The 23,774-nt window shown below is 39.1% G+C and overlaps 1 protein-coding gene across 2 annotated transcripts in view; it reads right to left on the reverse strand.

Moving 5' to 3' along the window:
• Nucleotides 1-243: 243 nt before the first annotated feature.
• SLC10A7 (solute carrier family 10 member 7) overlaps nt 244-23,774 on the reverse strand; it is a 147,809-nt gene continuing 124,278 nt past the window's right edge. For both annotated transcript variants that reach the window (XM_031553018.1, XM_031553019.1), the window contains 3 exons: nt 23,367-23,440; nt 7,400-7,545; nt 244-3,908 (listed from right to left, as the gene is read on the reverse strand). In XM_031553018.1, the coding sequence (XP_031408878.1) occupies nt 3,864-3,908; nt 7,400-7,545; nt 23,367-23,440 (265 nt within the window). In that variant the 3' untranslated portion in view covers nt 244-3,863. The remainder of the gene's footprint in view (nt 3,909-7,399; nt 7,546-23,366; nt 23,441-23,774) is intronic.

Below are 23,774 nucleotides of genomic sequence, written 5' to 3' on the forward strand. Positions count from 1 at the left end.
TTTAACACGTTTGAAAAGGATGGTATGCATTTCTGGCACTTCATAATAATAATAGTAATACAAATGCATTTGGATTATAACAAAATGGAGAAACCATGATTTAGCTCTTACTGTGCTGTAATTCCCAAACGCATCAGCATCTATTTAAGTGCAAAATAATCTACAGTTTACAAATACAATGCTGCAATTGTCTGCTGTAAATGTTCTGTATAAGATTACGACTCAATACAAAACACAATTCAGTGACTGAAATTTCATTTTTAATGTCATAATAACATAAAAAAGTAGCTCTTTCTCCATATAAAGACCTGCAAAAAACATATACGAGAGGCTTGGTCCTCCCTAGCATTTCTACATGTGTAACTGCTCATATCTTATGCACATACGCACTCACACATAGATAAATGTGCTTGCAGACAGACAATATTTCATCTTAACTTCTAACCTCCTGCTGTCAAGGTATTTTCACAGAAAACTGTACACAAAACTAAAAGCGGCTCTCCCCCTGACTGTCAGAGTAATTGAGAGGACTACAGTAAAGCCAAATTATCGGATTACTCCTCTTTGGTCTGTGAACAAGCACAACTGCCCAGCTTCTGCTGAGACTGTGGTCTTTCTGTTGCACAACCCATTCACACTAGCTAGAAGTTACACGAGAAAAAAATGCAACCACAAAATAAAGAACTGTATTTTTGAATACATAAAAAATTATTTTCTTGGACCTTACTGGCGCCATCATAAGCTTCTCAAGTACTGCAAAAAAGGGGAGATAACATTTTTGAGAGACTCAACACAACTTACAAAGGCTCCCTGTGAACTCTAAGTATCGCTTTATTGTCTTGGTGGCTTTTTTTCCCTCTGATATAATTAAGTGGGATTATAGATACGAGGAAGCTAAGAAGCATCAATGATTAAGAAAATCTTCATGTTTTATATACAAAGTTCTCACTTTCCATCAGTTTTGCCTGATTACATTAATCACCAACCCTCAGTTAAATCTAAGGCTAAAAAAACAAACTATTTTAACCCTCTACTGAAACATTGTTGTATTCAATAAATTAACTTCCATTTGATTATAGTTTGCAGTATTCCTTATTTCTCCAAGTTTAGTTCATTAAATATTTTTAAACAGCTCAGATTTTTAAAAGTTTTAAAAAAGGACAAGACAAACTAATTTAAAAAACTTGCAAGAGAACACAAAGTAGGTAATGGGTAAAAAGTTGACCCAAAGGATAAGTGACTTTATCTTGTTTTCCTGTTAGCCAAATGAAATTCAAAATCATCCTGTTTATTAAGGGCATTAAGCATAACAAAAAAGCCATAAAACAAACAACAGTCTTTAAACAAAACAGAATTGATATGCATAATTAAGTTTCATGAAGCGTGGTTTTAAAATGTGCATTGCAGTTGTGCTTTGTATTCCCTTTAGATGAACACCTCCAATGCTGATACACAATATTATGCTGCCCAAAGCAATCAACAGTGACTTGGTAAAGGCTTTAACAGAACTCCACTTTAAAACAATTGGAAATATTTTTAAATGCAGAAAATACTGAAAGGAAAAAAAGGATGTTTTCAGTGGAATCTAAACAAGTAGTTGGTTGTACTGAAGATAGGAGATTCAGTACAGACGTAGCTCAGTAAGGGTAGCTGCAGTGTTCTAACTATTTAGCATCAAACACAACCACACTCATCGTATGCTTGAACTTTTCCTTCAGATTAAAACAACAACAACTAAAACAACAACAACAAAAAGACTATCACTTGCCGGGAATGTTATTTTACCATTCAAAACTAACAGAAAGAGACACTGATTTCAATGGGTGATTAATTCCTTACATATTCTGGAAGTTTGGATTTATAGAAATAGAACAAAAAGAAGCCATCCTGAGTCCAGACTCTGCTGCAAGCACAGACAAAGGAATTTTAGTGCCCAAGGAGCCAATTTCTGATTAGTGTGTTAAAGAAACGGCCCAAGAACATGCATGTTACTCTCTCCCGTCAAGCACCCAGGTTAGCCTGTTGGTGGATCTGACTATGCCATCAAGACATTCAGTGATCACAACTGTGAGCTTGCTGCTCGCTGCCCTTTGTATCTCTGGCTACGGAGAAGAGAGCTCAGCCCTGGAGGATGCGGACAGTGGGCAGAGTTTGACTCCTCTCCAAGGAATGAAAAGAAATCAGCTTGCGACCACATCACATACCTTCGTTATGTGGTTTCTTTATTGTCGACAACAATTTTGAATAAAGGTGACGCTGCCGGCTCCTAACAGTTTCTCAGAGAAATGGTAACACAACAGTCTTGCACTAACTGACCATCAGGGAAAGCACCCATGATGGGCGTCAGATTGCTTTCCTGTTGTTCACAGGAATGACAGGCTAGATAACACAGTAAATATATCAACCACTTCTTTTTTCACTAAGGAAAAAAGATATGTATTTAATGTACCTTTCCTAATAAAAAAAGACCTTCAGCTTGTGCAAATGTCTACAGCCTTATCAGAGCTACATCTGCTAAAGATCTGCTCAGCTGCACCATTAACTGCGATGTTAACCCTGACACACGTGACACTTCTGCACTCACATCGATCTCCGTTTGACCTATTTCTTTCCTTCCTTTTAATGTTGTAATGTACAATTGCCAGCACAGTGTTTGCAGATGGGTACCCCTCAGAGCCCAGTGTAGATAGTCTTCTGAAATCCTAATCTCCCAGACAAGATGCAGAGCTGGCCAGGTGCTTAAAATACACGCCAATGTTCCTTTCTCTTCAATTCTCCTCTTAGAAGTGATATTTTGTATGCGTTTTATATAGCTTTTTTAATAAAGTAACATTTTATTCTTAAAAAAGTTGTGATGGATTGTCAAATTAGCAATGATAGTGTTCCTGTTACTGTAAGGATCCTTCTAATTAGAAAAAAAATAATTGTCAACTCTTGTCCTCACAAGCTATTGTTCATTACCAATGCAGCAATGTAAAAAACAAAGCTCAGCTTACTACAATAGAGACTCTGCTTCAATATTAGCATCCTAAATTCTGTCACTGCAGATCTCTGTGCATTGCACCAAGGGAAGGGAAAAAAAAAGAAAGAAAAATTTGCGTTCTTTAGGGGTAAATTATAAAAAAAATCTCCTAGCTGCAAACACAAATACTTCACTCATAACCCAAGCACCAGATCAGTTCTTTGAAGAAGCTTATGAGGCATTTAAGATATACAATGGCACAATATCATACAATGGAATTGAAAGAATTTTCTTGAGAAACCATTAACTTTGAAGGAATGTCTAGACAACTGTGTCAACAAATGCAAATAATTCATGCTTCTCAGCTTCTATCCAATGGATGGCCCCATGCTGAGTATACACAAACTTAGAAGAAAAAGGCATGTCACAATCATATGACTAGGGAGTGTAACAGAATCACACAGCATTCAAGTCAGTCTTGAAAAAACCCTTCAGAAAGCTCTTCTCCAGGGTAAGCCAGCAGTGGGATAGGCTACTGGTCATTTTGGCTACTTACAGCTGGTGCACCCTGGCTCCAAAGCAGGGGCAATGGAAGAAACACAGCTGTTATTCATGACCTCTTCATTTCATTCTGTTAGAAAAATAAAAACTAAAGAACTTCAAAATACTGTACAAACCTTTTGCAGTAGCCAACAAAGCGGCTTCTGGAAACAATGTTTTTGCCAAAAATGCATCTGTAAGGCACTTAAAGGGTATCTTTTATATATATATGTATATATGTATATATATAAAAATAAAATATGCACTGATGCAACATTCACAAATACCCAGTTGTCTCAATCATCTGTGTGTACAGTATAGTACATATATACATTCACTGTGACACCGGCCATCTCCATCATTATACCTTCACAGGTACTTTGGGTTGCCTGGTTAACTTCAGTGCCTGTGAACATAAAAAACAAAAGCAGTTACTTTCTTATATTCTTAAAAGCCTGACAATACAAGACAAACTTTTTATTAAGGGGTGACAAAATGCTCCAGGTTCTTCTGGGGTGCTGAGTGAGGTATCAGCATGCAGCTGACAGGCCACTCTGGCTTTTGAGATATCTTTGCATCTCTGGTAGCCCATCACAACAGACAGCCTTAAGAAAGGAATGATAAGGAATATGGCCAGACCACCAGCAAAGGAAGCTGGAATGGATTTCAGATGTCTTTTAGAAAGCAATTATTGAAGAACACTGAAGAAACCACCTGTGGCACAGATAAAAAAAAGCTTCTGAGTTACTCAGGGAAAGACGGTGAAGAAAACTTCTGCAAACACCTTTGTATTCTTGGGCCTTCTTTTCACATGGCTCAAAGCACACCCAGAGCCTAGTCACTGCTGCAGTGGTGGATGTCACCCACTTTGGATGTTACTTTCACATATGAGGAAAGGTAACTACAAGCCATGTCCATCCATTCAGAGATGGAGACCTTATCCCAAGTGATACCAGACTTTTTTGTTTACAATGGCTGCAGCTTTAGTCTGCTTATACCAAACATTTTTAGAAGGAAACAAAATCCACGGAGAAACCTTTAAGTGCAGAAGGGTCAGTCAGTTACAGTAGGTAAACTATGCAGTGTGAGGTTCAACTTGAATGATAGCTGGTCATCCTTCCACTTTGGCAGGATGCACCCTCACTAACTTAGAAGGTAAGTGTGACAGGCTTAAAAGACATGAGGTTTTCAGCTGCTCCTGTATACACACGTGGGCACTGTGAAGAATATGCGTTCTTTTGGTGTGCTGCACAATAAAATAAAGCTCGGTGCTTTTTTGTGGCCTGAGCAAGAAGGAAGTTCATGAACTTTGGAACCGGTGTTTTCCATGTCCTCCTGGGGGAAGTGTCCTGACAGACTGGCATTTGCTTGAGAGACTTATCATTTCTGGAGAGCTGGCTAAACAAGCAAAATTCAGTCTGAGAGATAAGTGTGATGGATCTTCCTATTGTAGATATTAACCTTTAATATTGTACGTTTAAAGCTTGTATGCACTGCTTGAAAAACATTCTAGCACAAATGTAAACCCTTTAAAAAAATCCGATCCTTTAAAAATAAATAGGCTTTATTCCCCTCAGAAACACCAGCTTTCAGAAACACCAGCATTTAACTATTGTTAAATCTAGCCATTTGAGATTAGTCTTTTGGATATCATTCATCAAGAGACTCGGGAGAGATAGCAGTTCACATTTTGTTTGGGAAAACAATTCAACTTTGTAGTTTGGCAGATTCTGCTGCCATATTTACAAACTAGAAATACCTTAGTGTAGATGAACCTCTAAATATTTAAATTCAATTTCATACAACCAGATCACATGTACTATCATAATTAAGTAAGAATGTCACTGCAGTTGAGTACTGTGACTGGATAACCACCTCCCCCTGCAAGAGATGCCAAAATGAAGCCAAGGTGTTTAAAGAAAATAAACATCAAGGGTGATGATGACATGTTTATTTTCAAAGCGGAAGACCATTATCCAGTCACAACATTCACTTCTATTATACTTATTGCAACCGTACCAAACCCAACCTCATTGATTTTTCTTATGAGAGTAATTAAAATAACATTTGTGAATAATAGAGAAGGCCAACTGAAGAAACTGCTGCAACAGAACAACAATTCCCCAAAGTGGTTCTATGGTAGCATTACAGTCTGATTAGCACAGAAGGTTTATTTGATGCTTAATGAATAAGAAACTAGTGCTGGTGAACTGTAAATCTCGGCAGTACTGGTTGACTTTTCTGATGCCCTGTTTAAAGGCTGTGTTAACTTCCAGCAACTGACAGCAGTCCCTAAAGGCCCTCACCACCCCTGAGCATCAGGGAGGTCTGGATGAACTCCAGCCAACTGCAGGTCTTGGCAGCAGGGAGCAGTCAGACAATGAAGAGAAACCTGCATTGCAGGGATTGTTTCTGTCACTGGTAGTGTCTTCAGGCTATCGCTCTTCAGGTGAAGCACATTATTTTCTTTATGCAATCTGATCTCCGATTATTTCTGATAATTAAAAACGAGTATCATTGCTTCAGACTGTTGGAATTTGTGAAATTATGTATGATTTACAAATTTCCATTTGGGAATGCTAAGATAAACGCAGCTTTATGAGACCTGATTTCTGGACTCTCTGCTGGAAAACTGGGAGCTTTCCTGCTTTTTATAATTCAGATAATCATAAATGGTGCAACACAAAGTGACTACGTTAGGATCTAGCATTCAAATTACAAGGTAATTTTGCTGAAGTGAAGTATTAAAATGCTGGTCTGTTGACTTTTGCTGAAAACTGGAAACACAGAAGATAAAAGTAGTCTTCACCGAAGAAGTGAAGAATGAGGAGTACTGGTGGAGCTGGGCCTTCTACAGTATGACTCAGCCTTTACCTAGCACGACCATCTAAAACTACTTCAGTTGTCACAGTTTCTCGGTCTTTATCGTCTCCGAACATTAGAGACAGAATTATAATCAGTGGCAAAGAATAGCCAGCTGTGTGGTTATTACTGTTCTGAGAACATGACTGAAACCACCGCAGTTTCGTGTACTTCACAGAATGGCTCTCATATGTGAATAGCTTCAATCAGCACTGAAATAAATGCAACCTGAATCACAGAATCATGGAATTGCTCAGGTTGGAAAAGATCTTAAAGATCATCAAGTCCAACCACAACCTAACCATACTACCCTGACTCTAACAACCCTCTGCTAATTCACGCCCTTGAGCACGACATCCAAACAGCTTTTAAACACATTCAGGGATGATGACTCAGTGATGCCAGTGCAAAAATCTCTAGGTTGGTCTAGAGATGGCTATTCCACATCTTTGACATGAAATGCGATGCACCAAACTTCTGTAGAATTCTGGCTACTCTAAAGGGTGACCCAAGTAAAAACTATACACACAACACAAAAAAACAACCTCCCCCCCAAAAAAACTCACAAACAATACAAAACATTTTCATCTTGTTTCAATACAGTTCCCAAAGGGCCTTCATTTTAGCTGATTCCTGAAACTCTCATGCCAGTAGAGTTCACATCTTTCACACCTTCACGAGAGATCCCATCACATCTCCACAAGAGGGATGCAAGGCAGCGATTACTATCCAAAGACTAAACCATTTTTACTGGCTAAAATTTTGATTCATAATTTGAACGCTCGCTGCAGTGAAATGTACAAGCTGTGGAGGTTTAAATTCTGCATTCGGACTTTTATGAAGATAAGGACCATAAAGTTCAATCTTTTTAACATGTCACGAATGTGACTATCGTTGTCTAAGTAAAAAACAGAAAAATCCCTACCATGACCTCCACAAGAACAAAGCTGAGAAGTTTAAGATTTGTGTTTAGATATTTTTTCCTCATAGCTGATTTTCCATTATAAATTTCCAAAAAAGAAAAGCAATTCTTACCTTTTGCCTAGAAACCATCCAAGATTTTATTGTTGGTACCAAAAGACTGCCAAGAAGAATCTGAGCGGGATGATAGATGAGTAAGGGGACAGAAATTAAGGATAAGTGCTCATAACCTGCAAATACTATCTTCAGCATGGGAATCCCTGCAAGCAGAAAAACAGAAGATGGACTCTTAAAGAGAATCAAAGAGAAAAGCAAAGCATTTTATGTTGCTCTGAAATTTAACCCCCTACCCCTCCCCCCCCAAAAAATTGAAAAAAACACAAAAGAACTCCAAAACCAAAATGAAGTTTTACATAAAAAATAAAAAAAAAAACCATGCAAAACAAACCTGGAAGAAAATGAACAACAACAACAAGACATATATGGCTGCGTAAGTTCTGTGCCAGAAAAGAAGTAGGGGGATGCCACAAAATATTTTCTCTGATGATGCTGATAGCTGCCAACTCCTGCTGATGTGAAATATATTTGTGTCACAGTATGAATGTTCAGTTACTGAGTGTATCTCTGTACTGTTTATTTACTCCATATCCCCTTGCTATGCTGTTTTACATTTTTGTGATTGTTCTCCATCCAGAGGATCGCCCAGCTCCTGCTTCTTCACTCCATTCACTACCAGAGGAGGGTTCCCTGGTATAGTCCTTGCCAGTAAGTACTCAAATTACAGATATCCTTGCTTAAACTGATTCACGCAAAGTGGAGAGTCAGGAACTGTGCAGGTAAGTGCTCATGTGTTAGAGAACAAAACTCTGCTAAGCGTATGTTTCAGAAAAGAGAGCACGAGAAAGAAAAGATTCAGTGAACTGAGTGAGCAATATGAAGTAGTCATACCTGTGACCAATCAGGGAGCAAGTGGAGTTACAGAAGTTCTTAGCTGCTGGAAGAGGTGAGTTTTAAGAGCTAGACGTAGGCCATTTTCCCAAAGAGACTGAATTTGTATTCAACAGTGCTAATTCTATTAGACATCTCCATATGTAACCTTCCCACTTGATGAAGTAATATGTAAGATTAAATTTGATTTAGTTTTGTGGTAATGAAATTGATTACACTGACTTTGAACATGTTATTATCGAAAATGATCTGCTGAAATCTTGCAGTTTTGTCACCATGCTCCAGAAAGCATGGGTGCAGGCAATACCTGCAGCCATCTCATCTCATTTGGCCAGACATTCAGATAGATGCAGACAAGATCTGCTGCTATTCCTTGTGAACCCCCTGAGAAAATATCTTACTTTCTCCCTGATGGAAAACGTCATTCTAGGAATCCTCCACCACCATCAACTTTGCAACCAACAAGTCTAAGCAGGAGGTTTTACAGAGCTTACTTAAGAGTCTTCTTTCTTAGCAGTGACAACAAGCTGAGCATTGTGGCCCATGCCCCTCCATTCACCCACTAGTAGATGACTTTGATCAACCACAGCTGCCATATTTACATAAATCTCTATCTATCTTGAATAAATTCTTGTTCTCAAGACCCTTCCAGACTTCCCTCAATAAAAGCAGGCTCCTTCCTATATGAGGAAACATAGTTTGTTGATAATGAGCCACCAGTGGCCCATTACTGTTCACACATATCTAGGCTTGCTGAAACCTGCAGTTTCCACAGCACAATTTCTTGTAGATATTTTAACTAGTTTCATCATATTAAACTATTAAGAATTTCATCCTCATACGAGTAGATTTGTCCTAGAGGGCTATTTCCAGCGAAAGACTGAATCAAATAAAGGCTTGCATGCTTAATTCAATATTAATAAGTTATTACCCTTAAAACAGTATCATGGACCTATCATCAACACAACAGAACTGCTTAGTATTAACACTAATCTCTAGCGCTTGGGATTAGACAGTATTTGGACAGAAACTAAACGGGCATTTGCATTATATTATGGAGTGTAATTTGCTCCCAATGCCCATCACAGTGTTTTTGTAAACAGATAATGATTTTATTACCTGTTTCCAAGTCTCAACTACACCCTCGTGGGTCTTTTTCTGTTTTCTAACCACAGAAAAAATAAACTATATTGCTATATTTATGTTCACATGACAGCACCTGGTGTTTTGGTAGTGCAGTTTCATCCAGAGATCTCACAGTACTTTAGTAAGCTGAACAGGACTCCTACAGAGAATCAGAGAGCACAAAGATGACTAACCTGGCATTGTACAGAAAACTAACGGCGGAGACACGAACAGAATGGGTCCAAAGTGACTGAGGTTCTTTAAATTACTGCATGTTTTCTGAATGGAAAATAAGAGAAATTCTAGACCAAAAGGTAAATTCTCTAGAGGAAAGCTATTTCAGTAAACAATGAAAAGAAAATGGAACTATCCAATATAGATACAAGATAATACTGTAGTTAGCGCAACAATGTAATTGGATTGCAGGGTGGAAAGAGATTCTTAATTCACAGCTCATTTAAATACATGTCAAAACAACAGGTTCATGCAAGCCAGTAATGTGCAATTAAAGTTCCTGCTATTTACTAGGAAAAACTAACAGGTGAAAAGAGAAAGCGATCAATTTTGCACGTACACCCTCGTTTATAGGAAAGAAAAAGCCCTGCTGCCTTTTTACAAACTTCCTGACTTTTGCAATTCCAACAATGCCAGTATGCAGCTCTCTCAGAAGACGTTTTATGACAGAGATCCATAGACTACAGTCACACGTGTTTACATCAGGAGCAGTACCATAAAGATAGACAAAACAGCACAGGATTTTAGTTGTTTTTAAAAATGTTCTTTAAACGTTTTTATCCCACTGCACAGCAACGGCAAGCATCGGTACAACAGCTGTTTTCCAAATGCATAAAACTGATACAAGTTTCTACATAGGAAAATATATTTTACTAGCTATTACTCCCTCTCTTAAGAAGAGAAGAAATTTGGTGTGGGTGTTTGATTTTTAAAATAAACCATTTGCTCCCCAAAACAAAAGCAACAACAAAATGAAAAACAAATCTCAGCCGAAGGAAGAAAAGTGAGATTGCAATAACTGGGCTGATGCTGTATGCTAAATCTTTGCACAGAATGTATTTTCAAAATGAGGTTATGAGCTAGTGTTAAGAGAAGCTATAACAGAAACACTGAAACAGTAGTGACATAAACAGATGCTGCTATAACAAAACTAATAAAGTAAGAGGAGTTTAAATCTTTCAGCTAGATAGCAAGGAATAAAGGTGCTAAGCAAAATAAAACTTATATTTATTTTGTCCACTCTTCTTTTCCTCATCATGGATAGCCTATTGTTCCTAACGTTAATGGAGTATGATGGCTCTGCTTAGTATAACATAGGCAAAATTTTGCACAGGATCAAATCACTTATAGTTATCAAGCCACTAGCATAGCTGTAATTCTCTTCAGTTTCCTCAAAGAACACAGCAGCTGCACCCTGTGAGCCCCTAACATTACTGGGGCATTTATTCACAGAATTGATTGCTAAGGCTGCATTCACCTTTGTGAAGAACGATATCTGAAAGGATTCGTTGTTCTGTTTTCACAGAGCCATTAGAATCATTTCAAGGCTGTTGTGCTGACCTGCTTCGATCCAAGTGCAAAGTCTTCCACCTGGGTCGTGGCAACGCCTGCTGTCAGAATAAAGTGGGGGATGTAAGAAGAACAGAGCAAAGCCCTGCTGAAAAGGATTTGGGGATACTGGTGGATGGCAAGCTGGACATGAGCCAGCAATGTGCCCTTGCAGCCCAGAAAGCCAACTGTACCTCGGGCTGCATCAAAAGCAGCAAGGCCAGCAGGTGGAGGGGAGGTGATCCTGCCCCTCTACGTTGTGCTGGTGAGGCCACACCAGGAGTGCTGCATCCAGACCCGGAGTCCTCAGCACAGGACAGACGTGGACCTGTTTGAGTGTGTCCAGAGGAGAATCGCAAAAATGATCCAAGGGATGGACCACCTTCCCTATGAGGACAGACAGAGAGCTGAGGCTGCTCAGCCCGGAGAAGAGAAAGCTTAGGAGAGACCTGAGAGAGGCCCGTTAATATCTAAAGAGGGGCTACAAAATGGAAAGGAACAAATTATTTAGCAGGGCGTTGTGGCAGGACAACGGCAAACGGTTTCAAAGCAAAAGAGGGTAGATTTAGACTGGACATAAGATTTTTTCTTTACTATTAGGGCGATGAAGCACTGAAACAGGTTTTCCAGACAGGTGGTGGAACCCCTGTCCTCGGAAACATTCTAGGTGAGGCTGGATGGGGCTCTAAGCAACCTGGTCTAGATGCAAATACCCTGTTCATTGCAGGGGAGCCAGACTAAATGGCCTTCAATGGTCTCTTCCAATTCAAAAGAGAGTACGATTCATCCTGACTGACAATGAAGGAAGAACATGGGAATTGACAAAAAGATTGTATACAAACTGAGAATTTTCTAAACTGCTGCGGCGGTCAGAAGGTTCATGACACAAACATCAACTCACGTTGTTGCAGTTTATGATGCTTCAGGCTTCTAGCAGCTAGGTTCGGCTCCTCTGCCAAAGACCCTCGCTCACTACATATGACATGAGGAAAGTGTGGAAATGTGGTACTCAGCTGAGTGAGAAAACAGTACTTTACCTGACCAGGAGCACAAAGAGGAACAGCTGAAGTGAGAAGGCACTGAGATCATTCCATAGATCTCTCTCTTACAAGTAAGATGACAAATAGTATTTTATTCTGAATTTCCTCTTCTCCTTTGTTCAGCTTTGTTCTCCTATCACTCACTGTTCTCCCATCTTTCTCCTTGCTTTTGGGCTCCAGTACTCAAAGGATACATTCTTTCTTCTTTCTGCTCATTTTTTTCCTCTCTTCTTCTTACTCTTCCACTTCCACGCTTCTAGGCATTTTTTGTTTGCTTCCCAATACCTTCAATATTGCTCTCACTTGCAGCAGCATAAAATGTGGGTACATCTACTAATATCAGTAAACTGCCAACAGGGCCACAGCAACGAAGAGAAGGAAATCTGCCTGCGATACGGAGTGCTATTCACTTTTCTTCCTGTTTGCACCCTCATCCAGCCCATTTCATGCAAGGACTTCACATGAACCTGAAGAACTGCTAACGAAGAGAAGCTGTTGAACTTTCATCTATGACCTTGCACAGCAGCAAGGATGAGAGTAATTTTCTCACTCTTCTGGTATGAGAAAGCTCCATTGCTCTAAGGTATTCCAGTCTTGCTCCAAGGCTGTAGCTTATCAGCCCCAGCTTAAGGCCCGCATTTCTCTAGCAGCCTACACAGTTGAAAGCTATTTAGCCTTCCTCCAGCTTTGTACCCAACGTAACCTCCCACACGCTCCCCTTTCCCACTTTTCAAGTTGGTCACCACCTCTGTAAAAGGTCCATGAAAATGGTTTGCTGCACCTCTCTGTGTTCAGTTAACTGTAAAATAATAATAATAAAAATCCTAAAACATCTGAAAATATTTTTAAGAGAATTTAAATATAGCACTCTTTTCATCTAGCTATCACGGCAGTAATATAAATGAAGCAAATTAATTTTAATGCTCCAAGGTACTGATTCTGTGTCACTGTCACTGATGGGATCCAGCCAGACTTTATGAGATGGCATTTGACTTTATGGAAGCGAGCACTATGCACGCATTTACAATTTTACAGGGACTTTAAGCTGTCATGCTGAAAAATGTTTATAAAACATTAATCAAAAAATGCCTCTTTAATACAATGCATTGTCTGAAAGATGTTAGGAGGCACATATTGTAAATGGATTCCTTTTCTGACTAAAGTAATTTCTACCAAAAGCCTTTCCCCACTGCTATACAAGTACACAGTGTGGAAAGATAAAGAGCACTTTCTCAGCACATTACTACCTGATTCAAACACTTGGGAAATCACTAATGTACAGCATGCCATATTTCCATGTCACACATGACACATTTGTCTAAAATTACCCAACAGAGTTTGACATTGCAGCATATTCCATAGCAGAGCTTTCAACTGACATCTGCCAAGTAAAAACTTCAAGTAAGAGCTTTCTTCTTCTAACAAGCAAGTAAGAGTTTTCTTTTATCCCATACCCATGATGGAAGTGATAAAACAATAAGTACTGGAAATCAGTTTTTTTCTATTTTAATATGTTTATTTTATGCTCACTGAATGTGTAAGCTCCCCTCAAAAGCAGTGTTTCATCATTTCTTGTTTTCTATCTCATTGCAATGGGTTCAGAGAACTTAATAGAACATTTTTATTACCACCAAAACGTAGGCCATTATCTCTCACACCCAGAGCAGAATTATTGCTACATGCTCTACTTACATACTTCACTGTATGGATTTTTTCTCTTAAATGTCCTCACAACAAACCATTTTTCCTAAAACTTTATTGCTTACATTACTGAAGCGCATTCCAAATCACAAAACACTCCAGCATTTCTTCTTGGGAAAAGAGGTTTGGTGCAAAAACAAAGAGGTCACCGCTAAGGCTATGGAAGCACAAGAAATCAGAGCATCAAACAACCGTTAGAGAGAGATAGTGGAAGTACTTAGAAGAAAATCCTTAATCTTTAGATTTACATTTCTCTTTTCTACTCATTTCAGAATTCTCAATTGCCATAATGTTCAATTGCAATACACAAAATGAAGCACCTGTATAATGGCAGCTTCTCTGACACTCTGTGCTACGATGTCTTTCCGAAGAACCTTTTCAGAGGTTGATATGATGGGAACATCTCCAGGCCAAGTAATATTCCTTTTTTTAAACCGAGAAAAAGCCTTCAAAGAGAAGCATATACTGCATTAAAGCTCTCTTAAAGTGCCAAAGCAGGGATTTTCTAAGCTTAGTTTTGCAAAGATGGTGACAAATGAGCACCTGAAATTTTAGCGCATAGTTTCAGAATAGCATCACATGTGGCCCAGTGACTGCATGATGGGGACAGGTGGTGAGACCAGGGAGCAGGACTATAAAGAGGCCGTTCATGCACGTAGCTACCAGAACACAGCCAGCATGCAGATACCAGAATGGCAATATACCATTAATCTCTTGTAGGCAACCTTTCTTATGGATTTCCCTTTTTTTTTTTCCAGACAAATCACATTGCGGTGGTTAGTTTTGAGGAGACAGAGGTTTATACACTATGCCTGTCCTTAGCGAAGGCTAGACAGGAGTAGAAGTTCACTGTCCTTGCTGAGATTCTGCTATCACATACTGATATCAAAATAGGAGAAGATGTTTCTGACAAAATAACCACTGAGGGATTATATTTACTTAACCACACCTTTTCCACAATATGCACTGAACTCAAGTTAAACGCTCTTCCCCTAAAACAAGCTTCTTTCAGGTGTGGAAATAGCTGAATAACCATCCAAATATTTGCTCACTCTCAAGTATAGCCATTTTAGCTGAAGAAAGAACGAATGTAATAGAAAATCATATCAAGTTGGAGAGAAAATATATTAATGGAAGTTGAGCCTAAAACAGGTGGTCAAACTCTTCCACAGGTGAAGACTTCCTCAGAGTACAGTCTGGTCATCAATTTCCAGCACGACTCCACCTGCAACTCTAGGATTGCTTTTCTGCTCGTAGCCCTCATCAAGAGGTAAAGCTTAGAGTCATTCTGTACTCTGCAGAGGGATCAAGACTGAGAGAAATAATACATGACATTCATGCTCTCTTGTCCAGAAGGAAATAATCATTCCAAAGTGAGACTCCAAATCCACTATAGCTAGACAGGCCTGTGCAACGGTTTGCAGCACTTTTTTGGTTCAATTACACTTTGATGGTCCAGCTTAACACTATCACAGAAAACTAACTTGTGCTGGAAGGGATAAGGAGACTATCCTTCAGCACAACCACAACTGCCAGCTGATAATATGACACTAAGTATCTGAGTAGGAAGAACCTGCAATGGAAGTAGTATTCGAGACGATATTCCCCTTGCCTTTCTACCCACAATTAGATGTGCTCTACACAGGATTGCGCTTAAAATATTATCAGGGGAAGAAGAGTTGCTTTTATCTGCACATTTTTATATTTCAGCTCAGGGAGGAGTGTAATGGGGAGCAAAAACAAACAAACAAAAAAAGAACAAAACAACAGCCAGACTCATGAAGAGGTTAAAACAAACACCTGTTTAGGAGCTTTTACAAGGGACTGGTAAGAGACTAAAGGAGTCTGGAATGGCTGCAAAGGAAAACTGCAATATGAGTGGACTCAATTCAGTTGAAGGTGTGCAAAGACCCTAATCTTCAAACACTTTTACCTTCATCCTCCTCCTTGCGAAAGAACTGCATTACCAGAATATTCAACAGGCTTCACATTATGCTGATGATTTGCCTCTTCTGGAGAACCTGAATTACTGGGAAGGCTCTGTACTGAATCAGAGTGCTGTGATCACACGGTGTAACCCACACCATTACGCTAGGATGCAAGCATTTCACTGACAATCACGCTATGTTGTAAGAGACTGGGCCGGTCTAACACTCAGGTAAAGACGGAGAAAAAATATGGAATAAGGTATTTCTTTTGTCGTAACTAGCAAAGATTTAAAAAATATAAAAGAAGGAAATCTGGCATGCTTTGAATGCTCTTAATAATTATTAGTCTTCAGTGAAGTGGAGCACTACACTCATCATACATCAGCAATTTAAGTTAAATGTAAGTACGGTTCGTAGGGAACAGCACATTTGGATTCTGTCAAACTTTTAAGTAAATAAACGCAAAGGACAGAAAAGAAAGAAAGCACAGTTTGTCTATTTCTGGGGTTTCAACATGTGTTCAGATTGGAAGTGATGTTTAATGAACAACATAGGCAATCTTACCAGCTGCTAACAATGAAACATTTAACACCAACAACAGAAGACTAGATCCTCAGGCTCCAAAACATCTCCACCCACCTGACAACATGGTAGTAATCATTAGTTAGCAGGGAACATGAGAAGGAATTGAACCATCACAAGTCATACTTTAGATGTGTCTTATCTTTAATTGGGGACCACAGCGCAGTCACTTCAATGTTGTAAGCTGATCCTAGCCCTTCAGTGCTTTTCATTGCTTGAATTTCAATTCGCTCTTCATATATACATATACAAGGCACAGGGTAAAATCTTCCTTGTGAGTCACTGAAAATATCTAAGGTACGAAGTTTAAATAAACAGAGTTTAAGCAGTTCCTTCCTTTCTCTACAATTCTTGTAATCAATAGCTTTTGAAGCTTAGACATGTTAGATCCACTAACAAAACAGTTTCTGGACAGAGTTTGACAGCTGAGGCTAATTTCTGTCTGAGCACTGAAGTTTGATTACATGGATTTTGTTTACATATTTTAAAAAATATTGTAGCCACTGCTACAATTCCATTAAGACCTATAAAGTATTCCTGATTAATTGCTCTCAGTTTACCTCTTCTTCAAGTGAGTGGTGGTTTATAGCCACTGCTATTATTTTTGTAAACATAAGAAGGAAAGGATTACACTCCAAACAAAAAAAAAAAGTCTTTTTTCTCCGGCAGCCTTGAAGCAAAGAAAAACATGATGCCACAAATTCATTATAAACTGTAAAAGAAAGCATTTCTTTCAATAAAGAGAGAAATATTTCTTAGGAATACTAGCATGAATTTTCCTTCAATTTTCTCTTTACTTGATTTCTGTAGCCAAAAAGAGATGCTGTGACATGAGACCACAAACCTTTGATGTTCCAGACATCGCAGAAGACTTCTGAAGAAGACAGCACAGTACCTAGAAATACTGAGGGATACTATTTCTCATCCTAAAATTGCAGCAGTTAGGGTTGTGTGCCTGCAGTGGTCAAAGCAGTATTCAGAGGGTGACCCTCCTTCTAGATTCCCTTAGTATACCATACTAAGACTGCAAAATTTCTAAGTTTTGCTGCTGTTGTTGTGACTTTTTTTTTATTACATCTTCTCACCCACTCGTTCCAAAGTGTCTAGAGTCAACAGCTCAGACTGGCTGCCAGGTGCACAGAGAGTGGCAAATGTAGATGCAAGTCCCTCAGGGAGACTCAACATCAGCTTCAATACTCGGCAGTTTTAGTGTGGGTGACACTTGTAGCCTCTGCCAGCTTGAGGTAAAAAAAAAGTAAAATATCTTGAGTCATGTCCAAACGTGGATCTTCCCAAGGGTAACCTGTCAGCTGTCTGCAGAGTATCATATAATTTTTAAAAGTAGATAAATTAACTTTAACTGTTTTTGGTGGGGAGGGAGGGTTGAGAGGGCTCTAGTGTCATTATCATTTTACAGACAGATAAATGTGTTTATTTTTTTATTATTATTATTATAAAGAGGTACGAGGTATGCTGTCATTAAAAACCTGCAATCTGGTTTTCAGTGTCTGATCCAATTATGTGTACATCTGGGAAGACACACAACCAAATAAATAATTGGAGAGGTGCAACTCTGAAATGACAATTGTTATTCATCGATCTTTTTCTGTAAGTCGAGATTGAGAGATGTAAACTTCAAGTGAATGAGATCTCCTGGGTGAGATTCTGCAGTTCAAACACAGTAAACAACTGTTGTCCTCTGATGCACATTTTAGTACTGCTGGAGGCAAACTTTCTAAATATTAATAAAAACCCTACTACTGGCAGAGTATACAGATGAAAAGGAAGCCTGGGAGCCAGTGCAGAATTTCTAGCCACATTTGAAGTCTAATCAAAGAAACATACATTTCAGGTCAGAACAGAAAGGAGATTCCTTAATTTTTTCCTGTATTTCCCCTTCTGAAATCACAGAGAGATAAAAATTGAGTCAACTGCAAAATATTAAACACGCTATATCGCAAGTCTGGTGGAAAAAAAAGAAACAGAATCAGCTACTCTGTGTCCAAAAGCCAATAGAAGTCACCGGACTAAACCATTTCTGACATAATGCTTGGCATTTTCTTCCTGAAAGTATAGCTTTGGGATGCCCTGGCATGGAGGAGACAAGCAGCGTGTACTTGCCCAGCTGTGTACACAAGCAGCAAGGGAACACAGAAGAGATGCTCTGATGCAGACTATCCGAGCAACCACAGGCTGCTCAGAACTGTCAATTTGACTTCTCACGGAGAGACTCCTCAAGTGAGTGGTGGGCTTTGTATTAGGGAAATGCTTGCACGTGCAAAATGACATTCCACCTTGGGTGAATTAGGCAGTGTGTGCTAGTAGAAAACATTTATAGTGTTCTGATTACATAAATCTCAGAGATGAGAATAACTTTTCGGTTTGGCCCAAAGAGTCATAGTACCAAAAACTGTGGGAGGTTCTAGCAACCACCAAATCCCCTGAGATCTCAGGAGTAGGTTTGGGATCAACAGGGCCTTCCTGTTTCTAACTCTCTAGCAAAAGTGAGGGGTATGTATTGGCCCTCTGCAAGGCACTCACTCTTTCCAGCAGTATTTCTCCCATAGACATCCCTTCATCTCCAGGGGTCAGCATCCCACCAATTACAGGCAGAGCAGTAGGCAGACCATTCTCACTTACATCACTCTATCAGATACCTGGGTAAAAAAGCTGGAACAGGTAAGCAAATATGCTCTAACAACACAAAGAAGTATGATAGGCTACCAGCAGAAATGTCTCGTTCAACACTCAAACAAAAATATTCAAAGTCAAAAAGACAGCATCACAAGTCTTACCCTTGAAAACTCCCCGAGAGCACTTAACCAGGAATATTCCATAGATCTCTCTGGAATTATTCCTATATTTAAAGCTAGTCACACTTGGTACCCGGCATGAACAGAGGACAATTCTTAGCCAAGAGCAGATAAAAGCCAATCCATTTCAAGAATATCAAAGTTTGGTTTGAATATTCACATAAGGCAATGCATCTGATTTCATCATCTCACTTTTCTTTTACAGAACGCCTATAACCTTTGTGGAATTTCATGCTGTTAGTAATTGGCTGCTGCTTATAGGCCATTGAACTGTCTCCGAATCAACTTGTGCACCACACAGTGCCATTAAGAGTTGTTCAGGGACAGACTGTCAACGCTGCACTCATGGAGAAATAAGCTGAGTATTTCAAAAGCAAATTTGATTGAAATTAAAACACTACGAAGGAAAGTCAAGGCTTCGCCTTTTATTTCCAATGTTAATTCTATTATTTCCTGGAAGTATTATGTACTCTAGAAACTTTGACTGCATTACTTTAAGAATTCCATGATGAAAGAACTGGTAGGTTGGAAAATACCTTCATTATATGTACCACACTGACATTTACACTTGTGGTCGCCTGAAAATGTAGCAGTATTACATTTTCTGCTCATAAAATAATTTTACAGAATAAACGAAAGTATTAAATAAAAATATTTACTGACAATTTCAGTTCTTAATTTTGGAGTTGAAACTTCTGTCTAGCACTTAATTGTGCAAAAATCACAATTGTACTCAGTTGCAACTTTTGTGTAAGTCCAAGCAACAACTGCAGTATTTTTTAGATGAGCCTCACTGATAGCTTTTCACTTCCTTGAGGCCTCTTCTCTTCTTACTGAATGAACTCCAGGGAATGGCATTATGTCGGGCTCTCCAGATGGATTATGTGAAGCCATAGCTCAATGTCATTTTCAATAGCAAGGCTCATAATTAAAGGTCAAATAGTCACTTCATCTGCAATCAATCAATAGAAGAAGTACTAATACTAAGTACTAATCAATCAATGGCAAATGCACTAATAAAAGCCATGCATCAAATGTCTGCGTATGCGTGCGCTCACATGTACTGTGCATATATGGGAGCAGGGAGAAGGAGAGAAAGAGAACAAAGTGTGGGTGAATGTGCCAGAGGGCATTGTGAGTATTCTGTTTATCTTCACTACTTTTAAGTTCATGTCTTGTTTCACTCATTACATGAAATCTTTTTTCTCTGCACATGATGCACTATATTAAAAAAAATAAATCTGCCAAAGCACCCACCTCTATTCAGAAGTATCAGCTCGTGCTTCTAACTAAGAAACACAAAGGCACCCACCCTGCGTAATTTGTCCTTACACAAACACGCCACGCACTCTGATCCTTGAGACAAAAAGTGTGTCAACTGTTCTGTCTACAAAATAAAACCCAGCATATGGGAACAGCACTCATCTCTGCGCAAAGCGAGCACTTATTCATGGATTCAACAGTAGAAGTGGCAGTTGGCCTCATGAGCATGCACTGCATGGGAATTCGTTGGTTTCATAATACGGTGTGGGAGAAAGTGACTTATAAAAGTCTTCTCATGCCTTTCCCATTACCACTTCTAAAGCTTTAAAGCTGTCAGCTCTTCTCCCACTTTTGTTGGTACCACTGGAAACTCCCCGGGGAAGGGACCAGACGTACCTGTCTGGAACTTCACCTGCCAAGCTGAGAGAAATCATTTTCCAAGCGAAAGAACAAGTGTTGGGGGGCCATTTATACACTACCACTGGAATCTTGAAGCAAACAAAGCAGAGTTCCACAATGGATGTGAAACCAGACCCTGAGATGCAGCTATACTTTCAGGTACTGTAATGAAATGGTGAGGGAAAAACTCTTCCTGCTACAGGAGAACAGAAGGTTTCTCGTTGAATGGTCTATAATAAACACCCCTGGACACTGAGAACGTGTCAGAGCAACAAAGCAAAAAAGCTATGTCTGTTCTTGTTTCTGCTAAGATCAGGGCAGACAAGACTGTGCTATAGATTTTACTGTCACTCAGAAACTGCTGATCCTTAAGAACAAACTATATCCTCTCTGCTGTCACCTTCAGTGAAGGAAAAAATGCTAGTTGCTCTGGTTAACAGATCTGGTTTACAGCATCAGCACAGAACCATACCTCATCTTATTGCAGCTTTACAAAATCTGATCCTTTTTATTCACACAGAAATGCATATTTAAGCAGCCCTGTCTTACCAGGACCTGGTACTAGTAACAAACAAAGTAGAATGGTCTCAAAGCCAGTCAGCTTCTGCACAGTATGCAGGCTTACATCATGTGAACACTGTGCAAAGTACACAGGAGAGTGATGGGGCCTTTGGCCTGACCAGACACGGGCTCCCGGAGACTATCAAGGCTCACACTCAGTTCGGCACTTAAATACTAAAAAAACAATTTGCAGTTATTCTCTTAGAGGCATGGTAAGCTGCAGCAGTATTGACAGAATGCACACAAAATCGATTTCACTGGGAAAAAAAGGAGGGAATTACAAGTTGGTGCTATCAAATACAACCAACTTCTCCTGTGTAGTATCACAGTTGTGTCCTAAGTTCCTAAGCAGCTCCATAGAACAGCAAGAACAGCAGGGCGTTATGACTTAAGTGTGGGGTTGCTTTCTTTAAATACAATTGTAACTGTCCTGCCAACTACAGTCTCATTTGCTAGTTGAAGCTTCAGTTTCACAGAACAGTTGGCTGGAAAGAACCTCAAATGTCATTTATCTTCTGCTTTAAGTCAGAATCAGCTCCACTTTATCTAATTCCTGACTGAGGCTTGCCTACAATGATAAGGGATTCCAAGACATCCATAGGCAATATATCCCATGGTTAAAATGGTTTTACATTAGAGTGGCTTCCTTGACCGTTACCTTAAATCCTCTTCACTGTAACAAAGCTTTTTTTCTTTTCAAAGTCCATTGTGAAAGAGGCACTTTCTCCTACTTTGTATCAACCATTTACGCATTTCAAGACCACTACTTTATTTCTGTTGTCATCTCTAAAGAATTTCAGTTATTTCAACCTTCCTGCAGGGTCATGTTTATGAGACCTAGGATCATTTACGGTATGCTCCTCCGATCCCTTTTCAGTTGGTTCACATCATTTTTGAATCCCAAAGACCATACCATAGCGTCAGAAGCCATAATATTCTCAACCCATGTGACTTGTTTTACCACTCTGCAATCCATAGGACCAAGGAAATTAATTTAGTTTGATCTAGCATGCACTTGACAAATGTATGGGGCTGTATGGGGCTACTCATATTCTAGTTTCCTCCTACACTGTTAGAATTATTTCAACATTTCAGTAATTTTCCACGAAGTTTAACTCACTGACCTGTAAGTCCTCAGCCCCTCCCCATTATATTTGCCTTTCTCTTGTCTTCTACGAACTCATTCACCTCCCACAGTCTGCCAAGGACCCTTGCTATCCACTCTGCAGCGCAAGTCTGGCTGAAGCAAAGAATCCAGAGCTTACTTTTGCCACATCAAACTGATCTGCGAAGACCTCAGCTCTCTAAGTCCTAACTTGTTCTTTCCTTATTTCAGGCTTAGCTCTTATCTTTCTTATTAACATCAGCTGCATTTATCACTGAAAGACAGAATCCTGAAAAGACTTAGCCGCATACACTTCATCAAATGTTTTTATATTTTGAAAAACAGTACAAAAATATTCAAGTACTAGCCATTTCACTGGCTGAATGTAATGGATGAAGCAGTATCAGATAGCTCTAAGTGGGACTCCAATTTAGTAGTATTTTGTGATTTACACCAGAACATCTTATCATCACAAGGGGATTTTAAATGACAAATATCTGAATAGTCCTTGCGATAAATTAATTCTAATAAAAAAAACAATGCCATACAAAAAAAAAATCTGCAGACTTAAAATCCCTATGTTTTGCTCATGTTAAACAAAAGACAGTATCGTCTACTTGTAATTTGTGAATGCACTCCATGCTTTGATTTTTCACTTATGCATCCTAGTTTTGAAGTAAATGATCTTTACTGTGAGACTGGGAAGATACACCTTAGAATGTTTTCTGAAACAAAGTTGAAATGTTATCAATACTGGCAACAGAACAACAGTACAAGAAAAGAGAAGCCTTTTCTTCTCTGGAAGTGAGGATGTCTTACCGTACACCCACTGAAATCTCAGAAAACTCTGTTTCCTGCCCTGTAGTAAGCATATATCTTATCTGCACAAAACCATTATCCTACTATTAATACCGTACAGACAACATTACTTTTCACACTAAAAACAAAACCTTTAAGCAGAAAAGTCAGCAATCAACAGCAACTTTTTTCCTTCAAGAAAGCAAAGCACGAATATTACTGCTGTTTTGCTTAGAAGCTTATCTCCTGACTTACCCAGGGTGAGAGATTTGTGTGTGGAACAGAAAATGATAGCCACTGTGTCCGCTGGTGTGAAACCAGAGTCATTCCTAGAAAAAAGAAGTTTTAATAACCCCTATTAGAAAAAAAAAAACAACTCTTAAAATACGATTGATTGATCAAATGCGTTACTTTGAGGATCCATATGCATATTCACATCCCTTTGATCAGTACTAGTGACAGAAATAATTCACAAATGAATGATAGCGTTTATTTATTTTTAAGCAGAATTATTTCTCAGTTGTAGCAAATTCTCTCATGAATATACTCTCTTGTGAAGGGGAAGAGTTCTACACACACAGTATATAGGACAACTTAATTCCAGCAGGGGCTACTTTTGCAAATGTGCTATACCACAGCAGTGGCTAGCTCATCTCTGTAAAA

The sequence above is a fragment of the Meleagris gallopavo genome, chromosome 4 (genome assembly GCF_000146605.3).
Source record: "Meleagris gallopavo isolate NT-WF06-2002-E0010 breed Aviagen turkey brand Nicholas breeding stock chromosome 4, Turkey_5.1, whole genome shotgun sequence".
NCBI lineage: Eukaryota > Metazoa > Chordata > Aves > Galliformes > Phasianidae > Meleagris > Meleagris gallopavo.